Source organism: Furipterus horrens, unplaced genomic scaffold (assembly GCF_987537825.1).
Source record: "Furipterus horrens unplaced genomic scaffold, mFurHor1.1.pri manual_scaffold_1, whole genome shotgun sequence".
NCBI classification, from domain to species: domain Eukaryota; kingdom Metazoa; phylum Chordata; class Mammalia; order Chiroptera; family Furipteridae; genus Furipterus; species Furipterus horrens.
This window is the reverse complement of record NW_028327171.1, coordinates 45199920-45220615: the sequence shown is the minus strand read 5'-3', so window position 1 is coordinate 45220615 and position 20696 is coordinate 45199920. Positions and strand designations below refer to the sequence as shown.

The 20696-nt window shown below is 50.4% G+C and overlaps 1 protein-coding gene and 1 non-coding gene across 6 annotated transcripts; both read right to left on the bottom strand.

Annotated features, from left to right (window-relative positions):
• Positions 1–93: 93 nt before the first annotated feature.
• On the bottom strand, positions 94–18821 carry EIF4G1 (eukaryotic translation initiation factor 4 gamma 1). Of its 5 annotated transcripts, none has more exons than XM_090274813.1 (33): positions 18703–18821; positions 17831–17887; positions 17517–17609; positions 17132–17218; positions 15875–16051; positions 15555–15654; positions 14440–14552; positions 13530–13622; positions 13262–13328; positions 12156–12980; positions 11824–11912; positions 11556–11742; positions 11333–11466; positions 11051–11209; positions 10707–10889; positions 10317–10514; positions 9756–9902; positions 9139–9375; positions 8855–8959; positions 8577–8736; positions 8277–8377; positions 7583–7685; positions 7254–7356; positions 6837–7069; positions 6579–6697; positions 6286–6458; positions 5851–5976; positions 5615–5696; positions 4042–4140; positions 3804–3938; positions 3608–3689; positions 3326–3466; positions 94–698 (listed from the first exon to the last, which is right to left on the bottom strand). In XM_090274813.1, the coding sequence occupies exons 3-33, from the start codon at positions 17574–17576 to the stop codon at positions 517–519; spliced, it is 4800 nt and encodes a 1599-aa protein (XP_090130939.1). In that variant the 5' UTR covers positions 17577–17609; positions 17831–17887; positions 18703–18821; the 3' UTR covers positions 94–516. The 5 variants fall into 5 exon arrangements, with proteins under 5 accessions (XP_090130939.1, XP_090130966.1, XP_090130974.1 ...); XM_090274840.1 differs by having other exon boundaries at positions 10707–10886; XM_090274848.1 differs by having other exon boundaries at positions 15555–15621.
• On the bottom strand, positions 8453–8528 carry LOC150020992 (small nucleolar RNA SNORD66). Its single transcript, XR_016513745.1, has one exon. It is a non-coding gene; the product is annotated as a small nucleolar RNA SNORD66 (small nucleolar RNA).
• Positions 18822–20696: the final 1875 nt, after the last annotated feature.

The following is a 20696-nucleotide window of genomic DNA, read 5'->3' as shown; positions in this document are numbered from 1 at the left end:
TTACAGGAAACTGCTCTAGCGCCAGCTCTGAATGAGGCTGCCCACCAACCCATACCTTCTCCAGAGGCGGCCATAAAGCAGAGAGCCAGTAAATTTAATTGAATTCATGTTTAATAATTACAGGCACCGTGCCCCCCCTTCCCCCTGCCCAGGCAGCAGCAGGGGTGGTGCAGGGGCTGGGGCATATGCCCCCAGCAGCGAGGACGGCAGTCCCAAGAGTGATTTTTCGGAAAATAAAAAAGGACCCCAGGGGCAGGCAGTGGTGCCCCCCCCAAGATACACCAAATTTCAAGACTTTATATATATCTCTGTGCCCCAGGGGGAGGAGAGGGACACCTGGCAGCATCCTGGAGGGGGCCCCAAAGCCATCCTGCCTCTTCAGCCACTTTATTAGCTCAGACACATCGCACTACAGGCACCCACCGCCGCTGCCACTGCTGACCCCCCTGCAGTCCAGGCAGCTGGCTGGGCCATCCGAGTGTCCATGGGGTTCCAAGTCCCCAGCCCCACCCACCCTCAGTTGTGGTCGGACTCCTCCTCCTCCTGACGAAGCCACTTGAAGAAGCCTGTGACAGATTTAAGGGCCACGCCCTTGCCCTGCTGCTCAGTGGGGTCCTTGCTACTCTCCCAGCTGTAAAACGCATCCTCCTTCAGCACGTCCTCATCATACAGCGCATCGAAGAACTTCCCAAGCAGGTCTGCAGGCAGGCAGGACAGTTAAGAGGGTGCTGCCCATTGCCACCCCATCCTACCCCCAGGGATCCCTCCCAAGCTCCACTGTTAAAATAAGGCCCTTGACCCACATCCAGACAAGTCGTATGTCTGACCATTTCAATGTCACTAGGTCTTTGACAGGATGTTAATCTCATGATCTAAGAGACTGGTGTGCAGGAATGAGTCACTTGGCCAAACCTTACAAACCTGCCTAGCCTCACTCACCTCGGCAACTTCAAATTTCTTCATTCATGATATATTTAATGGGGAAAGCTTATGTAAAATTGGTGCTCCTGAATTTTGAGGAATCACATAAGTCCCAGATGTACCACTCCCAAGTCAAGGGTATAACCTGGAACATCCATAGGCCCCCGTTACAGATCCTTGTAAGATCCTCTTTCCACTGATCTCCTGAACATACACAGCCTCTCTTGCCTTGACACTTTTACACAGGCTACAGCTTTTGCCAAGAACATCCCTTCCCTTGTCACCTTCCTAGTGAATTCCTTTAGGCTCAACTCAAGCACCCCCTGCTCTGACCCTTTCTCCCTCACCCGTAGCCTTCCTAAGCACTTGTCCTAGAACCCTGAACACAACCTATTTCCTTCCCCACACTGCACTGCCAGTATTTCCAAAGCAAACTTTGCATTCCTAAAAGTAAACGGAGGCCGAGTAGTGAATACATTTCTTCTGAATAAAGAAATGAATAAAGAATAGGATCTAGAGCCCCATCCATTTGTGAAACTCAGAGCCACCTATGAGAAGCTGCAAGCCAGAATGTTGCTAGACGTACACACACCCTCAAACCTTCAACCACTCGCCTGTGGACAGCCTCCCACCCCTATCGCACAGCAATGGCAGCAGTACATCATTTATCCCAAACTTGTCCTCCAAATCTTATGCAAACCCACTCCAAGGACGCTATACAATTATCCACTCTGCCCTGTATTCTCAAGCCCAAGTTTCTCCTACCTCAACACCAAAGGCCTCCTTTACAACCACCATTTCTTGTAACCAAACAAAAAATTGTCTTTTGAACAGAGATTTAATTCAAAGACTTTTGTCTACATTTGCCATTTTCCTTTCTTTTTGTCTGTCAAGCATTACTCAGTCCTTTCTGATCAAGATCCTGCCCCTGCTCCACCAAATGTTTCTGCCTGGTTGGCTTCCATGCTTTTATATTGCAGAAGCCCTTGATTTTTAAGTCTCCTCCCATGGAGCTCTCAAGCAGCATTTAGCATTACTCAGACCACTTTGCTCTTCTCAAATCATTGTCCTTTGTTCAGAGCCCTGTCCTCCTCTGATCTATCTATACCTGTAGGTCCTTCACTTCAGGGTTCTATCTCAGACCCTCATCCCTCTCCCTCAGGCAACTCCACACCTTCTTGTGATTTGCACGTATTCACGGGTACACCTCAAGCCTGGACCTCTTCCTCTCCAAATGAATTCACATACCCAGCTGTCTACCAACATCTCTGATCATGCCCACCCATGAACCACAAACAGTATGGCCAAACTCAACCTGACCCAATGTTAACTACCACCCAGTGGACGGTATTACACTATCACCTCACCTACTAAAAACCATCCTGCGAGTCAGGACTTCTGATCTCTCATCACCCTCTCCCAAGCCAGTGTTGTCTTGAATCTGCCCACTCCTCTCCCATCTTCACTGCCATCACCTAAGCTGAGCCACTATCAAAACACTCCTGATCAGCTGATCCTATGGCATTTACACTCACCCACACTCCAAACCTCTCTTCTGCTAATGGCCAGGATGAGTTAAAAACTGAATTAGAATTTTTTAATTCATTTAAAATCCCACAAAGGCCTCTTCCTGTATTTAGGCTAAAGCCCAAAACTCATCCCATGGCTTACACAGCCCTCTGAAACCCAGCCCATGCCCATCTCTCTAGCCACATTTTGCCTCACACGACTGGGTACTAAGCTCTCCCTTCAACATTTCACCTTGTGTCCAGTTCTTCCTACTTCATGGCCTTCCTCTACACACAGTTCCTGTGTTCCAAGTCTCCCCTCTCATTTGTCATTTAGTCCCATGTGTCAATTCCTACTCATTATCCCTAGACTAGGTGTACTCCCCGAGAGAGCACTCTGCAGGACCCATCTCCCCACACTCATCATGTGTTAGATTCCAGGGTAGCATGGGAACTGTGCTTGACTTACTCACTGCTAATATCCCAGGTTTCCAATGTGTACCTATTTGCAAAATGCATAACCTCAGGCATACTAACCCTCAGTCTGCCAAAACGGAAAAGAGGATAATATCATCTATTCTAAAAAATAGATTTAAATAAGGCAAGAAAAGCAGCCTAGCCCAGTGCCAGGCAGAGGGAAACATCATTTATCAGCTCTGCCCTCATGGCATCTAACAGTTGGCTAAGCCCAAAACAGTAATCAACCTTCAAGGCTGAGTCTAACGCCTCCCATTTGTAGGAAAAGAAACAAATACTGCAGAGGGAAAGAATCAATCATCAGAACATTTGCTCCCCAATGACCACCCACCTTGCTTGGGTTGAGACCCTTTCTAAGACTGGTCCCCCTATCTGGAAGTTATTCCACCCCACCCCCATCCCTCCAGCCTGGCTCTTACTGGGGGGCTGTTCTAAGGTCACTACAAGGGCCTGGAGGGCATAGAGTGCCTGCAGCTCCTTCTGCTCGTCACACAGGTATTTCTGTAGCACTTTTGCTCGCGCTTTCAGCACCTCGACATCCACTCGGAGGGGATTTTCAACTATAGGAAGGAAGACAGGGTAAGTGGGATAATGCACCCTTATCCTGATTCAGAACTAGGAGGCAATGACCAAAATCTCCCTCCCTCCCCGCATTGTCTCTTGGGCCACCCTTGCCCCACCATCTCCCTGGCTCCTCTTACAGATAATTGCGGAATAGCAGACACTTTTCATGAGGGCTCGGACTAATGTGTTGGATGCTACCTGCTGTTCAGACAGGTTGGCCTATGCAGGAGAAAGAGAAACACATGGCCCATAAATTCTGAATTCTGCCCCCCCCCTGCCCCCCAAGAATGACTTCTCCTTTATCCTGCTCTCCCAATATCAAGAGAAACATACCTCTATCCAGTCAAACACCTGCTGGTTATTGCTGCCCTCTTTGAGCAGCTTCTCCAGCTGTCTGCTCAGTTCCTCAGAGGAGAGCAACCTCTGGCCAGGGGCTTCTGAGTCCTCTCCCAGAGTATACTCCACCTTCTACAACCGAAAGAGACCCATAGTCAAGAGGTAAGTACACCATATGAGTGAAGGAGGGAGGGGAAAGACCAGTCAGCCCCAAATGGAGTGATCCTAACTCCACCTGTTCAGTGATAAATGCACCAACATCCTGGCCTTCCGGTAGAAATTCTTTCCAGCTGAGTCCAGCCTCTCGCCACAGCACCCCCACTTTTTTGGGACCCTGGAACACACAAGACCAACTCAGCAACCCTCTGTCTCTCCAAGAATTTAACAGCACTACACATGGCATCTATCAAATATTTACTAAAAGGCCACTAGGTGCCTGCTAGAGGTTGAGGGTGCTACAGAAATACCAAACAGGCACAGTCCCTCCATGCTTACTGTCTAGTACCGGGCACACACATCAGGCACAGATACAAGAACTCCTCCACTATTAGACAAAGGTTGTGGGGAATGGCCTAAGAGCCTCCAGGAAAGATGTCAATTACTGTTCAGAGGATTCTCAAAGAATTACTGGACCACAAAAGGTAAATAACCAAATCCAAATAAATATCTCATCCCAGCCTTCCACACTCATCTATATTTTTTCTAAAATAGCTTAGTTTTTCATTACTCCAAGTAACAAATACTTATGGGAGAGGACAAATAACAAGGATGTTTATTTGGTTCCCAAGTCCAAAAAATTTTAGAAGCATACATACCCACCAACCCCCAATGCAAACCAAAATCCTCACACAGATAGCAGTCTGAGCCAATTTTCTGTAAAAAGCAAGAGATTCTGAAGGCCTGATTTTACAACAGGAATGCAAAATGATGATGTCAGCCCTTAACAAGATTGTAGTCCGTGGATTTTAAAGAGGCCTATTTTAACACCACTAAAATGGAGTTGTCTCAGCTGATATACTGCATTTAAAAAATATGACCATTAAGTCTTTTTTTCTAAGCAGAGCATAAATGTCCTACAATCTATGGCACCTTCGAATCAATGAAAATACACAAGTACCTCAATATGCTTTTTCTTTTTTTCAAATAAAATATCCTGGGTATGTACTTTTACCTAAAGCAATATGAAGTCTCTCTCCTCCGGGTTGCAGGTGGCTGAACTCTTCTAAAACTGCACTTCCCAACTGCTCACTAGCACTAAGCACCACGCCCAGCCTGCCTTTCCCATCTTTCCACCTGCTAGTCACCAATTAACTTTCACCAGGCAGTTTCAGAGCCCTTCCAGGAAAGCATACTGTCATGAAATTGTCAAGACATTCCACAACCTCACAGTACTTAAAACACCCGAATTCAACTACTTTACTTCACTGTTGTTGTTAAGCTGTCATTCTTATATTTTTCTCTTCTGACTTGTTTCCTGTGTTTTATTCACTTCCTGTATAATCAATGCCTAGTACATAGTAAATGTGTTTTTAAAAAAAGAACACGAGTTAAATGACTGAACAAATCAACCGATCAATCAAGGGCCTAGGGTCTTAGATTCCTGTTCTCCAGCCTTGGCCAGAACTCACAAGAGGAATTGGTCTGAGGGAGTGCTAGCCTCTCTCAGGTAACAGCAAGGGCACTACCATCCATCCCCACTAATCCCAACCCACCAAAGGACCATGAGGCTTCAATGTCACTACAAGTAGCCAAAACTGCACAGTGGAAGAGAAATCCTGAACATATTACCCTCAAAGGCTCTCACTCACCATGCTTTTGCATAGGAGCCCCAGGATCTCCAGCAGCAGGGAAGCAGCTTTGCCCAGGGGCCTCAGGGGTTTTATAATCTCCCTAGAAGAAAACTCCAGTGTTGACAGCCTCCAAAGCCATAAAAACATTACCCCACCCCTCCCTAAATCCAGGTATCTTAACCTGCCACCCTTCCCTCCCTTCCCCCCTTCCTTCTTGTCTTTACCTCCCCTGATTTCTACCAAAGGGAGCTCACCTGAACAGCTCCCCCATGGGTACTCCACCATCCTGCAAAATTGGTGTTACCAGTTCCGCCAGGTAGAGCCACACGTGGGGGATGTCAATTTCCATGTCTTCGGCCAATTCTAGGATTTCGTACAGCCTGCAAAGGGAATTCAAAGTCAGGACATGCTAGGAAAAAGGAGCCTGGCCCTCACCCTCCTTCTGGGGCAACTAGTTATGACTGAAAGGATCAACTGTGGAGCCCATCAGGAACATTTCCTAAACATGGGCAATTATCTCAAGCTAAGGATACCTTCTTGTCTTTAGATGGCTCACCACCCCCATCCCTGCCAAAAATAATGTTGACCAGGATGGCTGAGGAGCCTACATTCTTCCCCAAGGTCCACAGGTCCTACAAAGGGAACTTGTGGGTTTGTAAGAGTGGGAGGGACACAGAAATTGGTCATACCCTTGATAGTACTGTGCAGTGGAAAGGTGCCCGCCACAGAGCAGCTGGTGCAACAGCTGTCCCATATGCTCACGAGCAATGGCGCTGCGCTCCAGTGTGGACTCGATGCCATGCCGCACAAAGATGAAGAGCAGGGAGGGTGAGGCCAGTTCCTGCACACACTGCACTGCCTCCTGCAGGAGGTGCAGGGTAAAGGAGAAAGAGAGCAGTCAGCATCTGGCCCAGACGCTACACTGCATACCAGTCAGCACGGTCACCGACTCTGCCATCACTCAGACCCTCCCACTACCAACCTTCATGTCATTGAGATGGAGGTATTCCTCAATGATGGCCTTGGATTTCTTCTCCAGCTCCTCCTCTGAGAGTGCAGCCTTCATGGGACTCACAGGAGGCAGGGCGGCTTCTCGCTTCGCTGAAGGGGGAAAACACAAATCAGAGACTCTTTAGTTCCACTCTTTCCAGCAAACATCTAGAGCTCTGAAGACTACCTAGGGACTGACTAGTCCCAAACCAGCCCACACCATTCCCCTCCCTTCCTCTCAACCCCTTACCAGCATCCCGCCCACGATCCCGATCCTCAGAGAGGCTGGCAGCCTTGCGCAGCCCCTCAGGCTGGGAGGGCCGCTCTCTACTCCGCTCCTCCACTTCCTTGCTGAAGCTCCGCTTGGTGGCAGGTGTCCGAGAGCGATCAAGCCGGTCCCCACGATCATTGCCCCGTTCACTCCGCTCTAGGCGGTCTCCTCGGTCCCCAGATTTCTCACCTCGTTCCCGGCTCAAGCTACTCCTGGGAGAAAGGCAGGCACATGGTTTCTTACCTGTACTGCCCAGATGCTCTCTCCTTTAGCTACCCAACATGCCAATCAACCGTCAGGCCTTGTTCTTGGCATCAGGGATATGCCCCAATCTCAGCCAGGGTCTCTGAGCATTACAGGTATTTGTGAAAAACAAAGACACCTAGGAAATCTCACCTTTGAACCACACGTCTGTTTTCTGTGCTTTCTGTAGGTGCTGCTTGTTGAAGGGCTGAGAAGCGATTCAAGGTACTAGTAGCTGGACGAACAGCTTCTGATGCTAGGAAAGCAAAAAATGACAACTAAAATGTTTTCTTACATCCTGTCACCCACCTGCCAGTTTAGGACACAGTCCTAGTTCCAACACTAAAGCAGTTGAGTCCTTAGTCCTACCAAGTGCCTGTATTACCTAACCAATCTGTACTGAAAGCTTCCCACACAGACAGAGCTCTACCTTCAAGAGAGCTCATTAAAAACCACCCAGCTCTTTCCAGTGGCATCCATACCTGCATCAGAGGGCTTGGCTCCTGAGCCTCCACTGCTGCCCTTGCCCCAGCTCAATCGCCCTCCAGGTGCAAAGAGCTGGTTGTTAGAATCAATGGAGCCAGGCTGAGGAAGGAAAGGGAGTAGGAAGTCATGGGTCTGATCTCGCCAAAGCCCCCAGCCACACACAACCACAAACAGCCTAGACCAGGGGCAAGACAAACTTTTCCTGTAAAGGGCCAGATAGTAAATATTTTAGGCTTTGCAGCCACACAGTTTCTATTTCAACTACTCAACACTGCCACCGTCATACAGTAGCAGTCACAGAGGATAAAGGGAATGAGTGTACTTGACATCCAATAAAACTATGGACACTGAAATTTAAATTTTGTGTAATTTTACTTCACATAATAGCATTCACTTTTTTCCAATGACTACAAAATATAAAAACTATTCTTAGTCTAGGGGATATATGAAACAGGAAATGGATCTAAATTGGTGTGCATGTCACTCTGCTGACCAGAGTGGCCCAAACCAATGGGGTCACGCCCCCTAGGGTTGGCAGTCCTATCTCTAGTAATCTAACCAGTTAGTCTACAAGGAAAATTCAGCTGTCAGAGAATGAGGGGACTAATACCCAAATTATGTATAATGTCTACTTTGATCCCTCTTTGCCCTCCTATTTCTAACATCACCCCCTCTAACATACACCCCTACCTTTGTGATCTTGGTGAGTCGTGACGTGTCAATAGGGCGGCTGCCTTTGCTGATGGGGACTGTGTTCCAACCACCATCATCTACAAGTGGAAGGCCACGGCCTGGGACAAAAAAGAGCGCACATTAAAATAGTAAGACCTAACAACCCTGTCCCCTTGGGCTGACCCCAACCTTGCTTCCTCAGATCCTCAGTTCCATCATGGGGTCTCAGTGGCCCAGACACGTGGCACTAACAAGAAGTCATCAGTGGAAAGCACAATCCCTCACATTGCCCCCTCCCCAACCTAGCCTCAAACTCACTGATAGGTGGACCTGGAGGGCCACCCCGACGCTTGTCGCTGCCCTTGGCCATTAGCTGCTGCACTTTTATGTGCTCCCGATGCTCCTCCAGCTCCGCTTCCTTGTGAATCTGGTCAATGGTCTTGGGACCCTGATCCCCTCGGCGTGGCACCCAATTGCTCTGTGGGGACAGGAAGCCAGTCATAAGATAACTACATCAGAGAGGCCAAAGCAGTGTCGGGAACTGGGGACTTTGGAGTCAGAGGCAACAGACTAGCAGTGGGAAGCAGGGAACACACCCGTCGCAGATCCAGCACATCTTGCAGCATAAAGCGGATTCGGGATGAAGTCTTCTTTTCCTTAATTATTTTTTCCATCTGGTTGAAATACTGATCCATTCGGGGCTATGGAAAAGCAAAGGGATGAGGCCAGTAATTTCTAATTCCTCACCTCCAGCTGCAAACCCTCAGCTCCGTCACTGTGGTTCAGTGGCCCGCACACAACAACCCAACAGGGAGCCTGTCAGTGGATAGCAGGCCCCATGTACTTCAGCCTGTTCCCTTTCACATCCCGGGACACCTACCTTGGCTTTTTCAAAATCCAGATCTTTGCCAATGGTGGTGAGCAGACGACAAAGACATTCAAGGGACTCTTCATCGTGGTTCTTAAGTAGTTTAACTACACAGTCATGCATGATTGCCTCTGTTAACATCTTCAGCTTAAACAACTCCCCAATAAACTTGATATTTCCTAAAGAGCGCCGCCGGGCAATGTCTCGAGCCTCTTCCAGCTCTTCCTTCAGGCGTCCCCGTTCTTCTGCCTGGCAGTCATGGGACAGGGATCACATCAAAAAGAAACCCATTCGATTCCCAGTCAGGACACATGACTAGGTTGCACGTTAGGTCCCCAGTTAGGGGTGCGAGTGAGAGGCAACCACACAGTGATGTTTCTCTCCCTCTCTTTCTCCTTTTCCCTCTCTCTAAAAATAAATAAATAAACAAATTATTAAAAAAAAAAAAAAGAAACCCAGCCACATGGCTAAAACCCTCTCCCCTCCATCATCTGGACTTCTATACCCAACAACAAGCACTCATATCCTTAGGCATAAAAACCCCCGATCACTAATCCACCCCCCCCCCCCCGAATTCTACAGCTAAGTCACATCTGGATGAGCAGTAAAGTTGGTGGGTTTTCTCTCACCGTAGCAGCTTCATCCATTTCTTTTTGCTTCTTCTCAAAAACCTCATCATCATCTTTGTCTTTTTCAAACTCCTTCTGACATCGATTCAGTAACAGTTTCCGAAAGTTTACAGTCACTGTTGGCTTCTCTGTAGTGGGCACTTTCAGCTGTATATCAGAGAATGTCACACTCAGATTAGTCCAAGGCCAGCAAGACCCTCCCTGAGTCTTTAACTACCTAACCCAGGAAGACCTCTAGCCCTGGCTCTGCCTTCTCTTGGAGAACCTAGATGATGGACTCAAGAAGTGGGAGGACAGCCCTGGCTGGTGTGGCTCAATGGATTGAGTGCCAGCCTGTGAACCAAAATGTTGCCGCTTCCATTCCCAGTCAGGGCATATGCCTGCATTGCAGGTCATATCCCCAGTTGGGGGCATGTGAGAGACAACCACACACTGATCTTTCTCTCCCTCTCTTTCTACCTTCCTTCCCCCATCTCTAAAAATAAAAAATAAAAATAAAAATCTTTAAAAAAAAGAAGTGGGAGGCCAAACCCCAAGACTGAGAAAACAGTGGAAACTAACCGCCATGAGGCAGCGACACATGTTGGCATAGGCCACAGAGAAGTTGGGCTCTGAAATGGCCTTTTCAAAGATGAGGTCAATGACCCCTTTCAGGCGTTCTTCAGTGTCGATGGCCAGCTGCGTCACCTGCTTCATCAGCTGCTGGAACATCTGGGGTGTCAGTTTATTCAGAATGGCGCGTACCCTGCGGAACAGGTCCTGGTAGGGAGAAGGAGCAGAGAAGACACAGGACCCAGTGAGGTTCTCAGAACAGGTGCCACCGAGAAGGATGGAAGAGGACAGGGAAGATGGAAGAGGCTACTGATGGGGATGGACAGAAGCAAAAAGGGAAAGCTGGCTCAGCCGACCCCAAAGAAAAGAACGGAGACCAAAAGCAGGACTTGCTGGTACCTGGGTTTTGCTGCCATCAGCATCCTCTTCCACTCGGTCCTTATCTGTCCGCTTGCTGCTGGGTTTCCAGGCCTTCTCTGCTTTGTTCAGTTTTATATCTTCGGTCATTAACACTGTGGCAATGATCTTACGTGGCTCCTTTCGGGGGCCCTGCTGAGAGCGTCTGGGTCCCAGACCAGCCTGCTAAGCAAGGGGTAAGGAAAAAGGAAGACACAGCAGTGAGTGCAACCTGAGACGCCACCACCACGAATCTCCAGGGCAGACTTCTCATCTCCAGTGAGATACAGAGGGTGCCACACCCCCACTCCCCTTGCCTATCTGCCCCTCTAGCCAGGCCCACTCACCGGCCCTCGGGGCAGCTCCCCACCTGGCCCACCCCTTGGGGGCCCACGGTTGCTGAGGGCTGGTCGACCAAGATTGGCAAAGGATGGAGTGAAGTCTGGGCCACAATTTATGCCCTGAAGTCTAGCAGGATCCAGTGGCCGAAGTGGTGTTTTATTGGCCTGTGAAGAGAACAAAGAAAGTATCAGAAACGGCCTAGGGCTACTGACTGCTCTTGCAGGACCTCAGGCTCCTCCCCAGCCAGCCATCAGTACAAACTTAGCTTCCCGCTTAGGCCCACCAACCTTATCCAACACCACATCGCTGATATGGGGCAGTCCCTCGGGCTTCTGCATACTGGCAAAGATGAACTGAAAGCCAAGCAGGAACTCACGGTCATAACGCTTTTTCTCCTCAAGGTTTAGAGGTTTCCACTGATCTGTAAGGAAGATGGGGTGAACCAACTATACTATTGTCTCCTGGGACCCTGATGAGTACTCAGCCCTCTCCACCCTTCCTTCTGCATACCTGACTTATATTCATACTTCTGTTCCCCCGGTTGGATGTTCTCAGCATTGTGAATTTTGTCTTCCTTTGAGTCCCAAGTCTCATCTGCTTCCTCAGGTCGTGAGGGCACACTGCTGCCCTCAGGTTCTGGCCCGGGGTTGTTGCCTACAGGAGGCTGATTTTCCACCTCTGGTTCTCCTGGGTTCACCTGTAACCACAGGACATTCATTTGGTTGCAATTCAAACAGGGTTCCATACTCAAGCCCTCTGCTACTACGTGCTCTCTTACCTCCTTGAAGGCATCTAGAAGGTCTCCTACAGCTTCCTTCTTATTGAGCTCCTTAATTTTCCGTCTCCTCTTTGGCACAGATACTGCCACTATTTATGGAAAAAACGGAGTGGGGATAACTTAAGAAGTACCCCTAACCCCTGGGGAAAAAAAAGCAGCCACTGTGTAACATTTCCTCTTTCTGTCCAGCCTCTCTAGACTTAATCTAACTCTTAAATTTCTATTAAGGGGTTTCTGACCCAGACATAATGGCACAAATGGGAGATAATCAATAAACAGAAAGAACCACACCCTCCAGCCCAACCCACCTCCACCATCCAGCCACACCTTACCTGGGGTGGCTGCTGCTGCCTCCAAATTCTGGGACAGGGGGGCTAGAACAGGGGTGCTCTCTGGGGGGAGTAGTTCCTCTCCTCCCTTATCACCCTCAGCTTCTCCTGCTTCGCCTTCTTCTTCCTCTTCCTCCTCCTCCATTTCCTCCTCTGGAGCAGGGGAAGTCACTGGAAAAGCCATAGCTGGAGTGGCAGAGAGGACAATGGGGAGAGCCACTGGTGCTATAACCTCCTCGGCCTGCTCCTTTGGCTCACTGACTGGGCTTAAGTCCACAGCTGGTGGCGAGGGGACTCCATTGAGTAGTTCCTCGGGTTGAGCAGTTGGAGCAATGGGCGTGGGGTAATCAGAGGGACAAACAGGAGGGAGAGAGGCAAGCTCTGGGTTCAAATCCAGCTCTGGTTCTAGATCCTCCGGTGGGACCGTGCCATTAGGCTCAGGAAGAATTTCCACCTTGGGAGATGCCAGGGGGATGGAAACCTGGAGAGTACTAGAAGAGAACTCAGATTCTGGAACTGGTTTGCTAAGTGTCACTTCTACTTCCAGTATAGGTTCAGCGAGGGGAGTGGGTTCTGGAGAGATGCAATAACGCTCCCCAGTTTCACAGGGCATGGGAGTTGATTCTTCTACAGACATTTGTATTATCCCTGTTGTCAGAGTGTCCCCAGGAATAGAGAGGACTGCAAGATTAGGCTCAGATCCTGGTTCCAAGATTGGGGGTGGTGATGGGGTCAGAGAAGGTGATGAAGGCTGGGATTCTGAAGGGCTATGCTCTGTGCCAGGCAGCCCCGGCCGGCCCCCAATGATTGCTCCTTGTGACCGGTCATCTGCACCACAGGAACAAAGAATAATTAAAGGCAAGTCCTTCACTGCTGTTGTTCCCCTTCCTCCACCTCTCAGCCAAAGCATTCCTATCCTAACACACTCTCTCTCTCCTCCCACCTCAGTCTTTTCCCTTTTCACTCAAAATCCAATCCACACTCAAGATCCCACTACCTTAAACCTAAGTCATTCTTCTCTGGCAGCCTCAAGTCACCCTATCTCCTTGGCATTTTAAATTGCCATATTCCTTTTCCCTGTAAAAGCTCTGTCCCACATGCTTACGTACCTGGCCGGACAACGACAGCAACCTGGGGAGTCTCCCCATTTGCTTGAGGCTCCAGACCGACTCCCGTCTGCAGGACACAAAGGGTTACCAACTTTGCCCTGAAGAGTCCCACAACCCTTCTTTACTAGAGCCATTTCTACTTTAGCTCTGCCTAGAAATCCAGGAAAGCAGGGAAATAAATCCCTTAGTTGAAGGAAAAGACCAAAGGACTTGGGAGTCCAGAGAATAGCCATCCCAGCCATGGCATTACTCAAAGAGCAGGCAATACCTGGGGAGGAGTGGGTGTGGAGGCAGTTCGGGCCCCAGACATGATTTCCTCTGTAATATCCTTCCCTCCTTGGTTTGGATCTCGAATTCGGATCTGTGGAAAGAAAGCTACAGTTTGAGTGGAAAGCAAGAAGAGCCCACCTCTCCACCCTGCCCCACACTTAAAGACTCCAGGCCAACCCTCCACCCCCAGGCTGGGACACAGATGGGTGGGTGCCAGAAACCCCATGAGTTCTACTGTAAACCCATCCGGCTGCTCCTATAGTCCCTGCCCTGGTCCCCACCCCTAAGAGATCCTTGACCTCACAGAGCAGCCCTGTACATCATAATGCCCTTCCCTCTCCCCCCCATCCCTGCCCTATGAACAGTCCCCAAGTCAGTGGCTGTACACCCTGGGGCCCAGGACCCCCGTGTAGTACCCATACAGCTCACTTGTGGCTAGTCGGCCTGATCTCTGGGGGCAGGGCCCAGATCCAGTGGGTGGAGCCAGGGTGACTCAGCGGCTTCCCCAGCCCTGGCACCCTATTCTGGGCACCACGCCCAGGGCTTGAGGATTGAGCAGAGGCGGAGGCCTCAAGAGCTTCCAGGACTGGGGGTTGGGGGTGGGGCCACAGAAAACTAACCATTTCTAAAGCAAGCCACCAGAAACCTAAAACCAAACGTAGATCTTATGGACCCTAGAACCCAGGTCTCAGGAACTTTCTCATTAGCCACACTTCAGTTTTCCCATAAGCTTCTTCTACACTGCAATCTTAGTACCTTACAAAGAACCTGAGCACTTCACAGATCCCCATTCTTTACCCACTTCAACTGAAGATCTCCGTCTTCAACTTCCTGCTCCCTGACCCACAATGCGCCAAACCTTGAATCTCCCTTTCCCAGATGTCCTAGAACCCCTTGTTGCTACTCACCGTTTTCCGCTCCCTCTTGGGAGCAATCTGGGGTGGCTGGTTCATCAAAACTGGGGTGGGGGCCACACCAGTGGGAAACTGCTGCACACCCTGGGCTGGGTAGTAGGTGCCAGCTTGGGGGCGGGGGGAGATACACGGAAAGGAAGAATGGTGGCAGCGTCAGGGCCAACCATATACAAATGCCTGCCTGAGCACCTCCCAGCCCCGGAACCTCTCATCACCCACAGCCGGCCCCTTGCCCTGCCCCACCCTCCTCCCCAAGGGAATTAGGTGTCTATCAAAGCTGGGGAACCAGTCTGAACTGCGTTTACAAGAATTCCTAACACTGGAACACACACCCCTTATAGGCAGGCACTTCGGCCACCAGGATTCTGTCTGTTTCTCTTCTATCTCATAACATGCTGTGCACGTATCCCACCCCCTGGCACCACATACGCATCTACTCTGAGGGAGCAGCAGCTACTGAACCTGAAAGAGAATCAGGTCTTTGGCTGGGAATGAAAAAAAGAGATTTGCCAACCCTATCTATCCACTCAACCTGAGTCCAGTTCCAGTCTCCAGCCCTTTGCTCAGGGGCAAGGAAAGAAAAATACTATGAACCAGGCCCAGGAAGCAGAAAAACTAATTCTTTAAAGCAATGGTCTCCATAATGGGGTGCATTCTTTAATCTCATCCATAATCTCCACTTGTTTTTCACAAACAACATAAGTATTAGTTTAAATTCTGCAAATGTAGAAACAAAACAAAAACATACATGTGTTAAAGGTACACATTCAAAATTTTTCCTGATCAAAAAATTCTGGAAACCACTGTCATGAAATAACAAGACTAATCCCTTCTTAGAATATAAATGAAAAACAGCTACAAAAATGTTCCAAATCCATGTTTCATATTACTAACAGGCTTTCAACTTGTACCTGATCCAATATTCCTTAAGGAAGGGGGGACTCAACTCTCAGGAATAGGATAAAATCCCCCACCTCCCACACATATCCCTACTACCTACTAACCTTATCATTTTTAGACCAAAGGACAGCACTGAAAAGGGTCTTAGGAATTAGTGAGCTTAGATACCCCCTGGGCCTCACGCTCACCTGAGTCTCTCCCCTGCTTACCGTAGGTCCCAAACTCTGTAGGGCTTGCACCCGGATAGAAGCTTGGGGCTCCTGGCTGCACGGGATACTGCTGTGTCGGAACAACATATGGGGAACGCCCCTGGTGGAGGGGGAGGAGGAGGGGAGAGAAGGAGTTGAGGAAGCTGAGTACCATATCAGACTACAAAGAGAATGTAGGGCAAGATAGGACAAGCCAACTAGGCAGTGGCCAGAAGAAGTCCCACCTCTGGAGAAAGATGGGACTGGAGGGTCAAGGTAGCAGAGGCGAGGTTTGGAGCACTAGGTTCTGTGGCTTCCAGCCCCCAAGCCTGCAGCCTCACCTGTCCAGGGATGTAGTAGGCCCCTTGGGAGGCTGAGTAGGAGATCTGGGAAGGGATCATCATTACTTGGGATCCAGCAGGGTAGACATGGGCAGCTGGGCCAGGGCGGGCGGGGGCTGCACTCTGTACTCGGGAAGCTGCACTGCTTGGGGGCTGGGCCCGGCTAGGGTAGAAGTGCTGTCAAGAGGGAGGAAGGCAGTTGATATTGGGAAGGGGAGGAAGTGGATAGCAAAATGGCCACTTTGCAATGTCTCTAGTCCGGAGAGAAGTACTGGGGACTCTGGAGCATGGGGACCAGTCCTTTCAAGACCCACTTGACCAAATGACGGTTAAGTAACCTCTTGTACTCACATGTGCCCTCCACACTGAGGTATACTTTGCCTTGTGTATTTACTCCCTCACTGCCAAGCATACTCATGTCACCTCCATCAGGATACCCCTCCAGAGGCTTCCTAACACCCAGATGCATCATGCCTAAGTAAAGCCCTTTCCAGTAACATTTTCCCCAGCATGCACTGCTCCATCAAAATGTACTGAGGAACTGCTAACATGCAAAGGTCACCCAGTTCCCAGGTACAAGCTCTGCAAGACTGAGCCCCTAACATGCATCAGTCAGCTGCAGACTGAAGACCCGGACAGCATACAAGTCCCCACCCTGAAGCCTCCAGTCCCTAGGTCTAGCCCCTAACTAGGGCAGAGGGTAAGAGTGAGACCAAGAGAGGGTCTAGGATTAGCAAAAGATTATTACCTGCAGAGACCTGAATCCTCCCTGAGAGCACATGGGGACAGGAAAGAAGAGAATTATCCCCAAGGTGATGGGGGAAGAAAAAAACGAAGGAAGATAAGAATTCTCCCACTTAGTGAGGAAAAACTTAGGGAACAGAGAAAGGCAAAAACCAGCTGGTGCCTCGCCATAGTCCAAAGAGAAAGAAGGGAAGGGAAATGGGAGCAATGGCAGCCACCCAGTAAAAGGAGGAAATAGGAAAGCAGGAGCTGGCAGCTGGGCCCAAAACACTGCTTCCAATTCTTATGACATCAGGACCCTTAGTAATGCCACCCCCACCAAATACATTCTCCCCAAGGGGCCATAGGTAATCAACAGTGCAAAGTGCAGAGTCACATAAAAGAACACAGAACAACTGTCAGGAAATTGGGGCAGGTGCAGGACCTCCAGAGTTTGCAGCCAAGGCCCAAGCTGGCTTAAGCTTTCCACAGCTCCCGCCCAGGCCCCCTACTCCCATCCCCACAGCCCCTCACCTGGCGGGGCTGAGAAGGCGTGTTCATTTGTGTCGCTTGTGGCGTACTGAACACCACCGGTGCTGTCTGCCCCGGGGGAAACGCTGGCTGAAGGGGGGGGGGGGAGACCAGAGTTCAGCAAGAGGGGAAACCCGGGTGGGGCAGAAACCCGAGCTGGTGAAGTAAGGGGAACAGATCTGCCCCAAAAGCCTCAGAAGTTCACATACCCCCTCTCCATGACAGCCCCTGGGAACAGCCAGGGGCCCTGTCTCAATTTGGCAGCAGGAAACTGCACTTTGCCCTGACACAGATGGGGGTGGGAAAATCCAGAGAGTTGGAACCTGTTCCTGCCCAGCTTCCTGGTCTCCCCCCACCCCCACCCCAGTCTCTGTTAATTCCTAATTACCTGTGGGAGTCCAGGGGATGGGGCGGGTGGGGGGCCTGTGGGTTGTGGAGCTTTGTTCATTTCATTTGGTCCACATCAGGGTCCCCCCAACACCTGCTGTGAAAGAGTGGAACTCAGAAAAAGGAAGGGACCCAAACTTAAGGCAAAAGGAGTAGGGGAGGGGTGGAGGCAAGGGCTATGTCCCACACGAGCCCGGGAGGCGCCAAGAGGATGAAGGAGCAGAAAAGATACAGCTCATGTCCCCACCAACACGCTGCCAACCCGCATCACCACAAACCAACCCCCTGACCTGCTGAGACAGCCCCCTCACTCACCCCCTCGGTTAAGAATAAGTCCACGGTGCGGCCTACAGGTTCTGAGCATCCGAGGGCCTGGGGTTGGGAGGTGAGGGGTATCAACCTGGCTCCGCGGGGCCCAAGACCAACCAGACCGGAAATTCCAGGTCTCGCTGGCACCAGGCTCCCGGATCATAAACGGAGCTAGCAGCTTCGGCCGTGGTGTCCCCACCCCCCACCTGGGGACACCGGGTTCCGGGCCTGGCCCAGGGGCACACAGGCACGCCTGCCGCGAGTGGCCACGGGGGCACCCGCACGGGGCCAGAAGCGAAGCCTGCCGCCGCCCAGGAGTGCAGGCCAGGAAGGGCGGGAGTCGGGCAGTAAAAGGCCAGGCGGGCGGCGGCCGAAGAGGAGCCGGTTTCAAGCGAGGGTCGGCCTGGAGGGCGGGCGGGGCCGGGGGCTCCTCCCTGCCCACCGCCACCGCCTCCCTCCCCTGCGCCCTCCCTGCGCAGAGCCGGCCAGTGCCAAAGAACAACGTGTCACTTCCCGGCGGCCGGGCCGCAAAGGGGGGAGGGGACGGCAGGCCGGGAGCCGCGGTGCCTGTGCCCGCAGGGCCTCCTCGGGTCAGGCCGCGGTGGCACTTCGGGGCCGGTGAACCCGGCGCCCTCCCAGGCCGCGGGGACCGCATATTCTGGCCCCGCGCTTCCCCACCCCCACCCAGCCGCCAGGCCGGGCCAGACCCGGCACACGTGGGCCGGGGATCGGGCCCTGGCGGGCGGGGGCGCGGGCTTGAGCCGCAGAGCTAGGGCGCCGGGGCGGTGGCACAGGGTGGCCGGTCCCGGCCCGGATGGCGGCGGATGCGGGGGGAGGGGGTGGGGGGGCCGGGTCGGGCCCGGACATGGCGGCTTTACCTTCAGTCTCCTTCAGTCCGCGCGGCCGAGCCCCACGCAGCCGCACAGACGTAGTCCACAACCATTTCCGGCTCCCCGCACAGATCCCGCTCGGCGGCCACCGCTTCTCCGCAGGCGCAGCCGGCGCCCCCACGTGACCGGCGCAAAAGGCGGAGCTGCGCCGGGCGCCGCAGAGCACATGGGATTTGCCCCGCCTCGTCATGTGATAGTCACTGCCCGCCCCCGTGTCCCCTCCCGAACTTTAGAACTCCCAGGCTGACATCCCCCTGGCTCTGAGTCTGTGTTCCACAGTTCTTTAGTTCATTCATACTTGGAGTGCCAGCGTTTATTGAGTGCATACTAAGCGCTAGGCCAAGTGCCAGCTAGGGGCTGCGAATACTGAAATTATAAGACTCAGTTCTGCTTGCTCTGGCTGGTGTGGCTCAGTGGGTTAAATGCCGGCCTGCAAACCGAGGGGTCACTGGTTCCATTCCTGGTCGGGGTACAGGTCTGGGTTGTGGGCGGGTCCCCGGTTGGGGGCGTGCTAGCGGCAAGCAGTCTATCACATTGATGTTTCTCTTTTTCTCTCTCCTCTCTCTAAAAATAAAATCTTAAAATAAAAGTCAGTTCTGCCTCAATAAATCATGGCACAAATACGGAAAAGTAATACAAATTATACAGCCTTTGAAAATAATGTAGGTTAGATCATTGAAAGACCTATTAAACTGAATGTTATTCCTAAAGAATTACAACATTCTAACTAGGGAATTTGTAGCAGTGGTTTGTCTTTAACAAAGTTCAGCCACTCCCAGGGAGGGTCAAAAATTAATCATGGAAAATTTAGAATGGTGGAAGAAGTAATCACAAAACCGCTGCCCATTAGCCCAAAGATTTGGGACCCAAGAAGGGACTGTACTAGAGCCAAATCCATGTACTAAGAGGTAGGTAGCCTGGTTTTAATCCAAATACCGCTACTTACTCCCTGGCGATGTTACCTACTACCTACCTATTTAATACCAGTTGTACAATAAAATGGTAATTTGAAACCAGGCAGTCTGGGTAAATTCTGAGCTTTTAACCATCATGCTTTCTCTCACAATAACACCTGCTCTATTGGATTGTGAGGATTACAGTTGATTAATGTGAAAAATGCTTAAAACAATGCCTAGGTAACCTAGCAAAGGTGCTCATTCTCCCCTCCCTGTGTACACACATAATCTCAGAAGAAACATCGTCTCAGCACCAATGATGAACTGGCTGATAAATATATATGACCTGTGACCTCAATCCTCACAATTACCTACAAAACAGATTGTATTATTTCCATTATATATGAGGAACTGAAGCTCCAATGGTAGAAGAGCAAAATAGATACATGGAGGAGGAACTACAGTGAGAATAAAAATGCAGATCTAGAGTATTTTGTGACTCTCTTCAAGTGCTGTGACTTAATCATGTATGGCTCTCTTCTCTACTCTTCTCATTTCTCTTTCTCCCTGAGCAAACTAAGAAATAAAAATCAATTACTACCTATAGGCCAATCCATTCCTAACTCAGAAATCACTCTCTAGAATTCCAGACAGAACAAGGTTCTACCTAAAAAATATCTTCACCTAATCAACCCATAGGCATCTCAGACTGTGTATGCCCAGATAGAAAAATTGTCACTTTCCCTACTCAATAGTTCACCTGCAACCCCAAACATGCGGTTGCTATATTCTATTTCAATAAATACTGTCCAACCAGAAAACCTGGGATTCATCCTACATTCCTTCCCATCCACATATTACATCTAATCAGACACCAGGTCCTATTGGTGTTTGGATAAAAATCCAGTCCAATTAATTTTATTTCTTTAAAAAAATCTTTCTTCTGCCCTTCCCCATCTTCCCATTTCTAACTGCCATAGTTCTGGCATTCATTTCCCTTGCTGGTCTCTGAGCCTCAACATTGAACTTTCCCACCCAGATAGTTGATCATGTCACTCTTTTCAGTGATTGAGATCCTGTCAATTT

Coding starts and splice junctions, on each gene's coding strand:
- EIF4G1 (XM_090274813.1), bottom strand. CDS start 17,576: ATGAACAAAGCTCCACAACCCACAGGCCCCCCACCCGCCCCATCCCCT. Junction 8,737..8,854: donor ATGTGCTGGATCTGCGACGG/GTGTGTTCCCTG, acceptor CTGTCCCCACAG/AGCAATTGGGTGCCACGCCG. Junction 6,459..6,578: donor TCCATCTCAATGACATGAAG/GTTGGTAGTGGG, acceptor CACCTCCTGCAG/GAGGCAGTGCAGTGTGTGCA.